Below are 14,540 nucleotides of genomic sequence, written 5' to 3' on the forward strand. Positions count from 1 at the left end.
CATTCTCCTCTCAGTCAGCCTTACAGTTTCTAAGCATATGCCTCTGTTTTTGTTTTTTTGCCTAACACAGTCTCTGTAAGCTGCCTTAGCAGCGCCCTTGCTAACACTGAACGTTTTCCAACACGCTTTTCAAACAGATTTTTAGATAACAGGGTGAAATAGGAACAATGACTGCCACTCAGAACAGCCACAGGTGGGATTTCCTACTTCCCACATTCCTCTAAAGGCTCATTTCTTCTCTCAAAAACATTTCTGATAGTGAATTGGAGTGGAAGAGATAAACGTGCATCACTTTCTCAGAGTTTATACATTTGAATGAGATAATGAGGTCACTGGAGAGAGCACAGAGATTGTTTTTGCTTGTTGTTGTTACTGTAAGCCTCTTGAGTTGTCATGTGCCTGCAAGCTGTTATCATCTTTCTTTGTTATATTCCTTAACTGTTGTTCTCCACATGGTTCGAGCGAGCGTCCATGTTGGTGATCCTGCTGAACTGTGTGACACTGGGCATGTTTCATCCCTGTGAGGACATCGACTGCGACTCTGAGAGGTGCAAGATCCTTCAGGTAAGACAGTTTGTGGCTTCATATGTTAAGGTTGAATGTGTTTTTTCTTAACTCTTTCTCTTTCTCTAATATGGAAAATTTAGGGTGAGCAAGAGCAGATTTAATTTCTATTTCCCAAAAGCTGTGGGGTACTACAAACCATATCTAAGTATGTCCTGATACTGATGCTCAAGCCATTATTTCCAGAATATCAGTATACGTGTGTGCATCATTGCACTTACAGACACCATACTGTACCTGACATTTTCATAACTTTCCAAAACCAACAATCCTACTTTCACACCCACTTCCCACTGTGGTTGTCCAGCTGTGCAGCCGTGAGAAAGACGGCAGGGTTCTTTAAATTATTATTATTATTATTTTCAAGCAAGTAAGTCCAACTCACTGGATATGTGTCCAGCCATGGAAAAACCAGGAACAAGCTGCCAGAGGGACATTTTTAGTTATTTACAGATTCTGAAAGTGTATTTTCTAAGCTTTCCAACGATGTCTAACATATGGAAATCTGAAAATATTTGAAGAAGATGTGGCCATTTTAATGTAGGCGCTCCTCAAACTAGTTTTGTGAGAAATCCAGCCTCAAAGATTCTGAAAGATGCTTACCTACCTGGGGAGCCAGGTAACAGTGGCTGCTCATTTGCATCACATTTACATAAATCCAACCAGACTAGCTATCAGTGACATCCGTTAGCCCACAGGACAGTCAATACTTTATTCATGTACCCATGGTTGTGTCATTCACACATTATTCACATTATCAGGTTGGTGTGTTATTCAAATTAATAGCAGATGCTCACAGTTTCGATGTGCGTATCATTGCATTTTCAAAACGACAATACTGAGCTAGCTAGCTGGATAACTTGACCATTAATGAAACTCACAGTGGATTATTAAAAGATAGTTTCTAGCATGAAAAACATTTTGTAATCCCTGTATGTGACTTTGTACCTGACATAGAGTGAGTTTACATTAATGTCCAAGTTATCTACGTTGTGTTATCTATAAGAAACTGAAAAGTATTCCTGCAGACTTCATTGCCTCCGATCAGATAACAAGTTCGTCGCAGGTTTCTTGGTGGATGTTGTCATCTCAGGAGTAACTACTGTACGCCTGTTCACCTCAGGGTGTCCATTCATTCTCATGTCCTGCCACTCTCTTTTGGCCACTAAAGAATCCATCTGTATGTTGCACATAAGCTCAGGAGAAAGTTTGCGGCTACACGACTGTGTCCTGAGGAGAGAATTCTCCTTTCTTCGTCCGTAGCATTTTGCTCTTGTAGATTTTTTCAGTTTCATCCTCTAGTTTGGGTTCAGAATCAGAAGTGATTCGGCGTCAGCATGACCAGAAGATCTGGCTTCTTGAAGAATTACTGCCAAAGATTTGCGCTATAACAGGCCTGATTCAGTTCTTTCCTGCTCCATCTTCATCCAATGATGAAAACACACACAGCTTCCACACAGCAGTAACAGGTACTAGCCTACTTTAAATGCAGGAGCGGCTGCTCAAGTAGCTATGTGGTTCCTTTTTAACGTGCAGCTGATATGCCGAAAAAAGGAACAAAAGCACATGAATAGCCAAAGAAAGCCAGTATGCTAATTTACTGCGGTATCACCACACCCCCAAAAGGGAACTGGCTTTTCCCCTAAAACAACCCAAATTCACATACAGAGTTTTTGGTTTTAAGACCCCAATACTGTTATTTGAAGTATGGAATGGCTTCTTCTTGATTTCAGCTTGCATATTCTGCAAAAAAATGAAAATCACTAATTAAAAAAAAATGGATTTTTCTTTGTTTACACGACTTGTGTTGGGCCGACTTGTTGCTGAGTTTCAGGTGGCGGGTCACATCTATCTTACCGGTGAGACTGTCTGAAAATGTGCTCTTGTCCTCATATTTAAAGGATATTGAGTCTCTCCCCTCTGTATGAGGCTGGCTTTTCACCCCACCTTTGAGCGTGAGCATGTAGAAAAGCTATAAACCCAACACGTTTGGGTAAAGCTCCAACTATGCTAGACTTCAGCATTCTAGCAGAGAGGTTTTTCATGAACATTCACTGTCAATATTAACCTTTTTTGCACAGCCTTTTCAAGGTGGTAATACCGTGGTGTTATGCTGCCTTGCCGTTCTGCACAAATGGTAAGATTGCGGATAGGGGGGACAGAGTTGTCTCGCTTTTGTGCCAGCAATGGAGGAAGCAACAGCAACGAATTGACGTCTATGTAAAAGGGACAGAATGGGAGTGACATTTTGATGTTGTGTTATGCGTGTTACCTACAGCGGGAGATTTAAGAAGCTGATGATAGAAAGAAGTGGCTAACTCAAAGAGGAAAAACAGCAGCTGAAAATGTCTGCAAATTGAAACAACAATGTGATTCGGACCTGCTTACCCTCTGAGCAGAGGAAAAGATCAGCCACTGTATAACATCAGTGATAAACAATTGTTGTCATATTTTGCCATTGTTATGGTTCAGAAAGGGCTTCCAAAGCATCTGTTATATGTCACAGAAGAGGCAGATACTGTTGTGTTAGACTTCACTCTCGTCATGCCTCTTTTGCTTCCATGATGCCAGCATGCTGTCTTAAATTACACACTGGAGCGGCATGATGCTGCCGCTGTTTGGTTCTGTATAAAAAAACTGCAAAGACGGTGTAAAGAAGGGACTTTGTAGCAGCTCTATAGTAAAAGGGCAATTTAATCTTGAGATTCCCATCCATCAACCCTGACCTGCTTAATCGGGCTTGCTTTTTATACTACGTCACCTTTCTTCCTCCTTTGCTCCCGTCATAAGCACTAAAGCAACTAGAGAGTTAAAGTTTGAAAGGTCTGAAAGTTTAGTCATCTAGTTTAGTCTGAGTTTTTATTATGATTTTACTGTTGATTGACTTGATGTTTGAGTCATCGTGTTGAAAGAAACAACACCAACACATGACAGTAAGACACATTTATCATCAGCATTCGTTTATCTTCATCACCTTTATTCAGTAAGACAAGTACAACTCACTGGAAAGCTTTCTGGTAGGATTAGCATGAAGAAAACAGAACACAAATTATTAAAAACAACAGTCACACTCATACAGTAAATCTGACATGAGTATACAGACAAGACATTCAGAAAAATGACTGAGACAATACAGAAAGGCAAAACCAGCACAGTTTAAATGAAAGGTTATTCAAACACGTGAAAACAGATGACGGAGCGCAGGAACCCTGAGAGGTACAATTTTCTAAACCAATGCCTTTGATAGAGTCCCATAGAGAGAGAGCTACTAAAACAATTTTCCATCATATCTGGCCTTTGCAGCTCCTTCGATTTGCATTATCTCTGGTGGCAAATAAACAACAACATCGTGTGGAGGCGTTTCCATTAATTTATGGACCTCCTTTAACCTAACAAACACTAATGGAGGCTGCATTGTTGTCTTTGTAAAACACGGAGGATAGAAAAGCCATATTTCCACTGCGTCGGCTAAGGGAATGAAGCGGACTGAGGTGCAGCAGAATAGATCTGTGTTATCTGGCACCGTACATCTTCTGCAGTGAAGGGATAATGTGCTTGCAAAGTGGTTCCAAATAGATTGAATCAGAACAAAGTCCTCTTATTTTCTCGTCCACTGACTCAGTGAAATAGAGCAGTCTCATTCCAAAATGAGATATCTGTCATTTAAAAAAAAAAAAAAAATAGCCATAGTCCAAGTACATCCTTTCTGATGTGAAAGTCAATTTACTGGGTGGACATGTACTGATCTGATGCTTTTTTTTAAGGAAGTAATCATACTTTGGGTTTCTCCAAAAAAAAGGGATGCATACGCTTAACTTTCTGTTATGCAATTGACCGTTACTTTTGAGAGAAAAGTCAAGGAAAAGAAAGGAGAGGAGAAGATTTAGGAGGAGTAACAGGCAAAGGAAAGCTGCGTTTTGAGAACAGGTCAGTTTGGAGAGGAGAGTTTGCTGTTGCCGGGCAGCCCGAGCCCGTCGACTCCTTCCATCGCTCTGCTCAAGGATATGAGATGTGATTTAATTCAGTGGGTCTCCTCTCCGGAGCGCAGATGAATGCACAGCCTAGAGGTTAAACGCATTCCCATGAATTCCCCGCTTCCTCCATTTCAATCTCGCCATCACTCTCCGCACCGATATGTTAAGAGATCGTAAAAGCGGATAAACGACTCACTCCCGTGCTCTTGTTTGTCTTTGATCCGTCTCACACTGTCTGGAACATACTGGCTCTCCGGTTTTCTCTCTCTTTACATCCTCTCACATCTCTTTCTTTCTCTCACACCCTTGACATGCTGTTGCCTCAGTCCTTTTTTACTTCTCAGCTTAATTTGATGTTACAACCTCCGCAAGTAAAATATTAAGCTCAGTGCATTAATTTCAAATAGATTTTGATAGCATATTATAGTTCTAAAGGGAAGAAAAAGGTGCAAATGTTTCATTTAAGGCTGTTACACGCCAAGCCAACGGTCGGCCCTTGTCAACTCTGGCCGGCTTATTTTGGCCAATTCAGCGTGTTGAATCGGCAGCGGCGGCTATGGAGCCCATAGCTCGTAAACAAAAAGCTAAAGTTAGAAGAGAGTGAGTTGAAAGCAAACTTTTTACATGAGGTAAGATTGTTTATCTTTTGAGCTCTTAACAGAAATGTTTCCTGATCGTTTTTGTCATTGTTCACTGGCGCACAGTAAAATTTGCTTTGTTCTTTTCAGTATTTATTGTTAAGGTGCTAATTGGCTAACTAGTATTAGCTGGCTCAGATAGGGCTGTCGGGTTTCCAGTTCTGAATGACTATTACTGACTGCTGCTGTCTGCTGGTATGGAGGGCTATCTCCTTTTAGGCAGGTGCAGATCAAACGTGCTTATTGTTTTGGTGTGTTCCTCTGCAACTTTTTGGCTGAGACATGGTGACGTGAGACAGCAGGGGGCTTTTATCGCCGCTAGTTCTAGGATGTCAACTTGGTGTTTTATTGCCTTTAGTGTGTTTTTTCTTCTTTTAGTAGGTAGTTAAAAGGTGCATATGTAGACATATATTTGACTCACTGTTTAAAATGAACCCTCGTTACGCTTAGCAGTAAAGTGGGATTTAACACGACACACAAACATATTGTGTGCTTGCAACATAAACCTGTAGTTAAAGACACAGCAGTGGCAGTATCTCCTGCTTGGAGGTTGTCATGTCTGGCGTCCTCAGCAGCGGCCTCATCTTCTTGCCCCTGTTGTCTAATAGAGTCAACTTGCTGCTGCTCATCTGTCCAGAGTAACATCACTCTTTCCTCCTCTTTTGGTACCTGCATTCTGTTTATGTTATCTCTGCTAGAGCTAGCAGGATTTTGCATGATGCTTACATTGTCAAAATTAGTTTTGAATGATAAATGTGGACATGAAGCCAATGGGGTTAAAGCTCTAGATGGATTTTGCTTCAGTATGACACCTGTAAATGGCATGAATAACTAAATAAATAAATAGTACAAGAATTACACAGATAATTTATCATGGCTGACTCCCTCTTGAGTTTAGGATATAGAGACTTTGTTTTAAAAGTCTTGACATGATACGCATGCAAACACATTCCATTGATGTGAAATTTAAAGGTAGGGGCTTGAACTCTGGTTACTATAACAGGGCTCTATCAAGCCATTCTCTCAAAACCAGTCAGAAAGAAGAAAGTTGGAAAATAGTAAAAACCTAAACCAACCAACAAAGACAAGTATTTGATAAAGTTATCACTGAGCATCAAAATGAGTCTCTTCTCTTTCTTATATCAGCCTAAATCCCCCAAAATCATTTTCTTTTGTCACCCTTCATGCCTGAGCTCTCACATCAGGCCTGTGCTTAACATAGCCATGCTAACATCAGGGCTAATAAGGGAGGGTGGAGGATCAGTCAGGCCCCTCCATAACTCTCCCCTCTGATGCAGGCCAAATGAGCTCTCATCTCCTGACACAGCTAATGGCTGCTGTAATGGTCACAGGCCACTGTGTAGCTGCAGGGTAGAGAAAGATGAGCCACGCTTTATGTGTCAGCACTGTTGAAAGGTTACCCCGAGGCATTATTTACAATTTGTTTTAATGACACTCAAAAGTCGCTTTAAATTCACCTGTTTTGAGCTTCATTACAGCATGGACAGATGATCTCAAAAGTAATCAATGATTTGGTTGTTACTACCACCGCCACTGAAGTTGTGTTTCGGTGTTATTTGTGAATTTGTTTCTTTCTTTGCTTGCTAGCAGAATAACAGAAAAACTACAGGTCTGAATTTCACGAAACTTGGTCTAAGGCTGCACCATGAGCCAAGAAAGAGACTGTTACATTGTGAAGCAGATCTGAATCATGAATTATTATTCAGGATTATGAATAATAATAATCATTGTGAAACCTGAGATATAAGCACACGGCTCACACTGTGGAGACACAAGCAAACATAGAGGTGCATAGCAGTGCTTATAACAGCAATGGTGCTTATGGAGCTGACAGTATTAATACAGAAATGTGGGTGTTATGGTTATTCTTCTTCCTCTTTTTCTTCTTCTGCCTCTGCGACATATACATGTTTTTACCGTTTGAAATGGGTGAATTGTTTAATTATATAACTCCATGCAGTGTATTGGTTCCTTGGCTCTTCTCATCCATTGATCTGATCAGCTCTGATCAGACACATACAAGAAAAAAAGTAACACTGTCTCCCAACCTTTTTTCTTGCTTAACCAGCAGCCACAACATTTATGATTTTTAGTGTGTTGTCTTGACAGTCATTAAATACTGTAGATTGCCAACCAGTTGCCATCAGCTCAGACATTCATGCCCATGCTAAGTTAAACTGTAAAAACTCTGTTAGATTACAGCTATATAATGGCCAAACTATGTCTGTATTCCACATCTTTTGCATTTCTATGCTGCAGTTTATTGTTATCAGCCAACATAAATACAGATATGAGAATATCAGTGATCTGCTAAACTGTATCCCTCAGGCTCCAGTAACACCTTAATGTATATGTCTAACACCAAGCAGCAAGTAGAAAATATAACACCACTTATCTCCCTTTTAACACTTTATCCTGGTTGATACACAAACCTGGACAGACTGCAGATGAGGTAGAGAGAAGAAGATCAGAGAGCACACCATACAAGAGTGCAAAACTAAGAGATAAGTGATGATTTAGACGATGGAGTAGTTTCAAAGAAATGTCAAACTGCGGCTATAATGTAGCAGCTCTAATGTTAAAGGTTGTTTCTTTTTTTTCCTGAAGGAGAGATTTCAATGGGATACATTGTGCTCTGAATGCTACAGCGCGCACTTAACCTTCCACCGTCCCCCCGCAGCAACAGTACAAAACGATGTCTGTGGAAAGCGAATTAAGTCATTGCCGATACAAAAGGGAACGCTGGGTTACATGAAGATTCACAGAGGAGGAAAGAGAGGAGGAAGGAGGGAGAGGAGCTGGCAGGAAGAAAAAATGGATTTAAATTCCTTGCTGAGAAGGAGCTTCTGACATTTGTGTAGAGTCGGAGTTGCTACGTGGAACTACTTTAGGAGCTTTCAGGCCTGATTGGAAAACACACACACACACACACACACACACACACACACACACACACACACACACACACACACACACACACACACACTGGTTCAACCTCCCGTCAGCCTGGAATGCGCTCGTAGGATAAAGAACCTTCAGATCCTGTGTCTGCATGCGTTCAACCTGACAGCTCTGAATGGCTGTGATTGAGCTGAAAAGTCTCGGTCACAATATTATCTCCATCCACCTGTGAGGTGTGAATCTCAACTAAATGGCAGATTACAGTAAACCCGCCCCATTGTCCTCACCACATGAGGCATACGCCGCCTCCGTTGGCATGTATGGCTGTCTGCCTTCCTGCACAGTGCACCTGTGTGTGTTTTGAAAGCATCTGACCCCTGCGATAATGGCATTCAGACTTGTGACAGGCAGAATTAGCATACATAGTGGCTGAGATTTCTTTTCCAGAGACGTTGCAGCCAGGGAAATGTTTTCACAGAATTGATGGCACCTGTTTTGGCCAAAAAGACTTTACACATTCATATATAAAACTTTCTATCTGTTAAGATGCCCTTTAGTTAAGTGCGGGGACGGACACAGCAGTCACGGAGGAGAGAGATTCTCTCTGGATTCAGGCTTCATTAGTTATGTTCTGAGAGATCTTGTTTACCATCGGCCATCTACCCTCTGGGAGAGGGCTGCAGAGAATTTGGCCCAACATCCATTTATTCATAGCTTATTTATCATTTTACCATCATCTCTAGCAGCATTATTAGCAAATAGAAATAAAAGACATCAGCCAAAAGAATTTTCACAACTTACCAACTTCATTTTTTTCTCATGAATGGCTGAGTTGCTGATTTATAAACCAACCAGTAAAGCCATCTGTTCAACTGTTTTTGTTCCTCTTGAAAACCCTAGACTGTATTCCAGGATGGATGACATGTCTCCAGTTCCTCCCAATGTACTCAAAAGAAGCCTAAATATCCCTGATATGGCCGCTGCCATCTTGCGATCAAGATGTCATTTGGAGCCAGTCTGTACAGTATCCAGCCCGCGTACCTGTCTGACTCGATTACAAGACAATGGCAGTTGTCAATCATGACTTTACACCCCCTTTTTAATGGATCAAATAAAAATGCATATTCAGTGGACTGCATAGTGTGGTAGCATTTTTTTGAAATTACTTTGTAAATAATTTTTTTGTTCATCATCAGTAAAACAATTTTAAAAAAGTGTTGTAATTGACAATAATTTTCTAAATGAAAAAAAATTAAAAATTTTGTTGAGTTTGCCAGGATAAGACAAAGAAAAAAAGCAAATTTTTGGAAAATCAGGAGCTGAAATGTTGCATATTTTTTCTGGGTAAAGTCTAGTTAGTCTATTTAGTCTATTATTGAAATAGTAGCAGGTATTTCCCTGTTGATCGACTAATCATTTAATTGAGTAATTGTTCCAGCTCTTAAACAGATCTGAGACGAACAAGGACTTCCCTTCTGAAATCTTTTGTATTTTATTGATCTGGAAAATGATTCCTGTTTACACACTATTTATGGGGATTGGAGGCCGTGGTCAGAAGCAGCACAGACACAAGGGTTTTACTGAGGGGCGCTTTCTCTGGGTGGATACTTGCTGTAGACTTAATCCTTCTTGAAAGATAGACCTCCTGCCAATAAATCCCCCCCCCGCATCGACTGGTTGATTATTTAACCACCACAGCAGCCTGTGCTCATGTGCAGAAACACATGGCGATATTGGAATTGTGCGCAGGAACGCTTCCCTGCAGATCTCGATTGTTCATGGAGGGCTGCAGCACTTCACACTCGGGCACCATACTGTATCTAATAGCTGCTTTGACACTTGAGGATTTGGAGTGAGCGGCATCAAGTCATTAGGGAGTGTTTTAAGTGCACTTCGCATTAGTGATTAAGAGCACTTAGAACATAAAGGCTCCGTTCAGGAGGTGATGAGAGGGCGTGTAATGTTGGCACTTGCTTGGCGCATTGATAACACGCAATAAAGCTCGCTGTGCTTGCTGATGTCTGCATGAGCCTGGTGGACATGTGTGTTTACACTTGTTCTCAGGCAATGTGAGAAGTTGCAATGGCATTCACACACACACACACACACACACACACACACACACACAAACACACACACACAGGGGGCTGTTAAGATGGTGTGTGGTGTCACTGTTTAGGCTGAGGTTCACGCAAGCCTGGATACACATGGAAGGAGACAGAGAAAGAAGGTGTCTGAATGCTTTAATTGTGTTTTACACACAGACACACACGCACAAATACAGTCAAAGTTATTATAAACAAGCACATGGAAAATGGCATACTGTATACACATGCGCACATGCAAATGTACCATTATTCACACAGACACACACACACTCACACCACAGCTGTGCACAGAGTGAGATACTGCGGGAGTGATCACAGTGGCAGGGCAGTGATAACCACGGGGGAGAGAGAGAGAGAGTGTGAGGGGGGGTAAGAGGAAGATAAAGATGAGAGAGATGGATGTCGGTGGCATAGGACTAACGATATTAGTATGTATCCCACTACTTTTTTTTCTTAATTGGCACAAAAGTAAACTTGCATGGAAAAAAAAAACAAAATTACAGATGTGCTATATCTAACATGAAAAAGTGATGAGCCTCTGGTGCTGGCCAGTGGCAGGCTGTTGTCATATTCATCGACTGTATAGCTTATGATATCACCTGTGGGTTACTTGGGCTGGATTGGGTTTATGGCTTACTACCATTTTAGGCAGTCCCATTAATCATTTTGACATCAAGGGCAAAGCTTTGCATTAAAGGATTTATATTAAAAATCAGTATACATGCAATAGACTGTTTATTTTTTTTTGCTTTGCTGTCATACTTTCTGGGCAGCCTGTTCTCATTCTGAACCCGTAAAATAGCAATGCCTTGACAGGACTTTTGGCATCAGTTTACGATGCCAAATGAAATGCTGCTGGACGGCGTCAGGTGAGAACATGGCTGGACAGAGGCGGTCACAATGTTATTGTCCGTTGTCAGATAGTAGAATGGCACCTGTTGTGCCTGCATGAAATGCAGCAGGATGGCGTTACTTGAGAACGCAGCTGGTCTGTGTCAGGTTGAAACACTGCCGGTAACGACTTCACATAAGGAGCGCGAGGGTGCCAAAAGGGTGAGTGGGTGGGGCAGTGGATGGGTCAAACAAACGTTGGACTTTCATGCTGGAGTCTAGTGTTTGCTTCCTGTCTGAATGTGATGTGTTTTTCTACACCTTACCACGTGCCTCCTTTCATCCTTATATCCTGGAATGTAAAGAGCAGAGATGAAGGATACCTAAAGCGTCACATGTAGACGTGGAAGTCGCCTGCAAAGCAGCACGATGTGATGACTTGAGATGAGAATGTGTTGTTCTGGGGGTAAGAACAATTAGGACACTCAGAATGGTGAAATAATGCACCAGCACATAGGGAGTGATTGTGGACACATGCTGCCTTCAAACACATGTGGGCTTGTACAACATTGTTACGTTTTCTACCCAGTGTTTAAGGTGTTTCTTCATATTTAATACATTTAACAAACTGATATATATACTGTATTCTCATTATGAAGCTTAAGTTGGAGCTTAACTTTGAGGGAATGGTTAGTAGCAGCTCACAGTAAATATAGAAAGTGATGATACATGAAAATGTTTATTAAGATTAAAAATTAAATTAATGCAGTTTTATTGGCTTTAAAATGTAGTCAGCTTTTATGCAATGAAAAAGTAAATGCTATCAGTGTTAATGATGAAACCTTTGTTATATGTATAAGCCTAAGGACCTTTTTCCAGGAAAGACATTTAACAAGTCACAGTAGAAAGAGCACAGGTGTAAATAATACCGTTAACGATATCTGAATTCCATTTATCTGCTTCAGTTCCAGGGTCCTGGTATTGTTTATGCTGGATAACTGTCATACTGTCATGACTTTCTACTTAAAAATTACTTTATAGTGATTAGTCGTGTACCCACAGTTTATGATCTGAGGCTTTCAGAATTGCTGTTATAAACAGTCAGCGTCTGGTAAGTCTTTACAGGGATCGTCTGGTGCACAGGAAGTGAAGGCTTTTCCTTTTCTGGCAGCAGCAACAGTGGTTTGTTTGGAATAAATATAGAAGGATGAGCAGTTGCTATCTAACACCTACACAAAATCAAAAGACAAAGGCTTTACAGTACTGCCAACACTGTTTCATTGACAAATGATTTTGGAGAGATGCAGTGCAAAAAAACACGGCAGCAATGAGCACAATAAGCAATAGCAACACATGCAAAACCTGAATGAACAGCTGGCTCCTTTTGAACAGTTTCTGAGCTATGATATACCCATAAAAGGGTTTCAGTTTACCAAAGAAAATTGCATAACCGCCCCTTATATGATCTGATTACCCGCTTAATTTTGCTTCAACAATATCTTTGCATTTTCTTCCCCCTCTATTTCAAAGAGTTTTAGATTGGACTGACTCACCACAAGTTCTTTGCCGTCATTTGTTGGCCTATTTCACACTTGTGTGACTGTCACGCAGAATGAAAGCCAATTTCGTAAGGCTTGTCTGAACTGGGATTAGACTGGATGATATTATAATTAACTTTTTAGTTTTGTTTTCACATAATGCGAAAGTCTCATTATTATTTGGGGATATTCTAAAAATTGCAGAAAATATCCAAAGGAGTTCAAATGCTCTGTTGCTCTGTAAATCTCCTCACAGGGAGAGAACGCAGTGGAGGGGAGAAATTAGGAAGTGCGAGAGCAGTGAGCCGTTCAGCACAGGTCACTTGTGTCTATTCCCTCTGAGGCAGGCGTATGCATGTGTGTGAGGCTTCTCTGGTCTCCACATGGACGTACAGCCAGTGAACCATGGTGACAAGCAAAACACACACACACACACACACACACACACACACACACACACACACACACACACACACACACACACACACACACACACACACATTTCCATTCTGGTAAACACTCTGTTTGGCATCATCAATGTCAGAAAACCCTGGAGATCTTTGGATCTACAGAGCGTTTCCTGTGTGTTTGGATATCAAATACAGTCCATGTTCATTAGGATCACGCAACATGTTTCACGCTCCACTGATGTATGATACAAGTTTCGGGGAATCAATTTCCTGAATGCAGAGGCTGTATTACGATGAGCTGCTGCACCAGTGTGCTTCTGTAGGAACGCCTCTGGCTGACATGTTTGTTGATTTCGATGAATTTGAATCCCAGCTGTGTGTAGAGTGTGTTTACATGTTGAGAACCGTATTGACATCATCAATTTATCAAGAGTCCCTAAAGGCTTGATCTCATGTTGTATGTGATACAGTTTGCATGTACTCTATGTGCTAATAAATGAGTTGTGTAATCAGTGTGCAGATGCACATCTGAAGTGTGTGAAAAACAGTAGATATTGTACCCATCACCCTGAGTCTTAGAGGGGATTCTTATATTGTGAGTTCTGCAGGCATGCAGGCTTTAGCTAATGCAAAATAGATGAGTAATTACTCCCCAGCAGAGACAAGAGGAATGGTTCCGTCATTACACAAAAGAGAACAGAGATAGAAGGATGGAGTATTAGAGGGGAAAACAATGCAGTCATTTTATGCTCAGCATGGTGGTAAACTCTTTTTGCTCTTCTCCGTTTCACCCAACAGCAGACCTCTTGCAGTAAGCCGTGCATTTTGGGTCGTAACACCCGTCACTAGTCAGACTGTCTTGTTATTTTTTCCAACAGACTGTTGATGTGACCTTGTTATTGGTTTTCATGACAGGTCCAATGTAAAAAGCGTCTTTTGAGGAGCTGATGACTAGCATGAGCAGGGGGCCTCCCTGTTGGTCCTAGATCTTGAAAAAGGCAGACAGAAACCATTCACGCATACTTTTTACTGTAATTCATGTGCAAATGTATCTATTTCATGGAGAAAAAAAACTTGAGAAACCTGCACCAAATAATCTAGATAGGATTTAAAGTGGAAACAGACAACTTTCAAGTGGTAGTATTGTTGGCATTGCTGTTGCAAAGGGAACTGGATCAGTTTCCATTTTCCTCAGAGCCGAGCAGCTACTGCAGTTTAGACATTTACGGCTGTTGTTCTGCCGTCCGCCATTTCAGCTTCCTTTCAATGTACCTGACGTTCTGCTGCTCCGTCTCTACCGTGAGTACACTCTGTGCTCAGACACTGTGGTGCGAAAAAATACTGAATGGTATATATATATATTCTGATAGGGCTCCTAAAGAACGGTCCAACTCCAAAACCAGAAAATATGTTTTGTGTGCAGGTGTGTTAATTGCGACTGTAAAAATGTGTGGGAAACCCCTTGGATAATACATGCGAAGAACTGTTACACTTTTTGGTAAGGATAGGAGAAAACACAAGCGCTATCCCCTTCCTGTTTTGGTTGTGCGAGGGT

At 41.2% G+C, this 14,540-nt stretch overlaps 1 protein-coding gene across 3 annotated transcripts in view; it reads left to right on the plus strand.

Annotated features, from left to right (window-relative positions):
• Positions 1-14,540, plus strand: part of cacna1g (calcium voltage-gated channel subunit alpha1 G) — a 289,865-nt gene that overhangs the window by 98,108 nt on the left and 177,217 nt on the right. For all 3 annotated transcript variants that reach the window (XM_088070554.1, XM_088070553.1, XM_088070555.1), the window contains exon 3: positions 452-564. In XM_088070554.1, the coding sequence (XP_087926680.1) occupies positions 452-564 (113 nt within the window). The remainder of the gene's footprint in view (positions 1-451; positions 565-14,540) is intronic.

The sequence above is a fragment of the Plectropomus leopardus genome, chromosome 19 (genome assembly GCF_026936395.1).
Source record: "Plectropomus leopardus strain MGB_pleo_1.0 chromosome 19, ASM2693639v1, whole genome shotgun sequence".
NCBI classification, from domain to species: Eukaryota; Metazoa; Chordata; class Actinopteri; order Perciformes; family Serranidae; genus Plectropomus; species Plectropomus leopardus.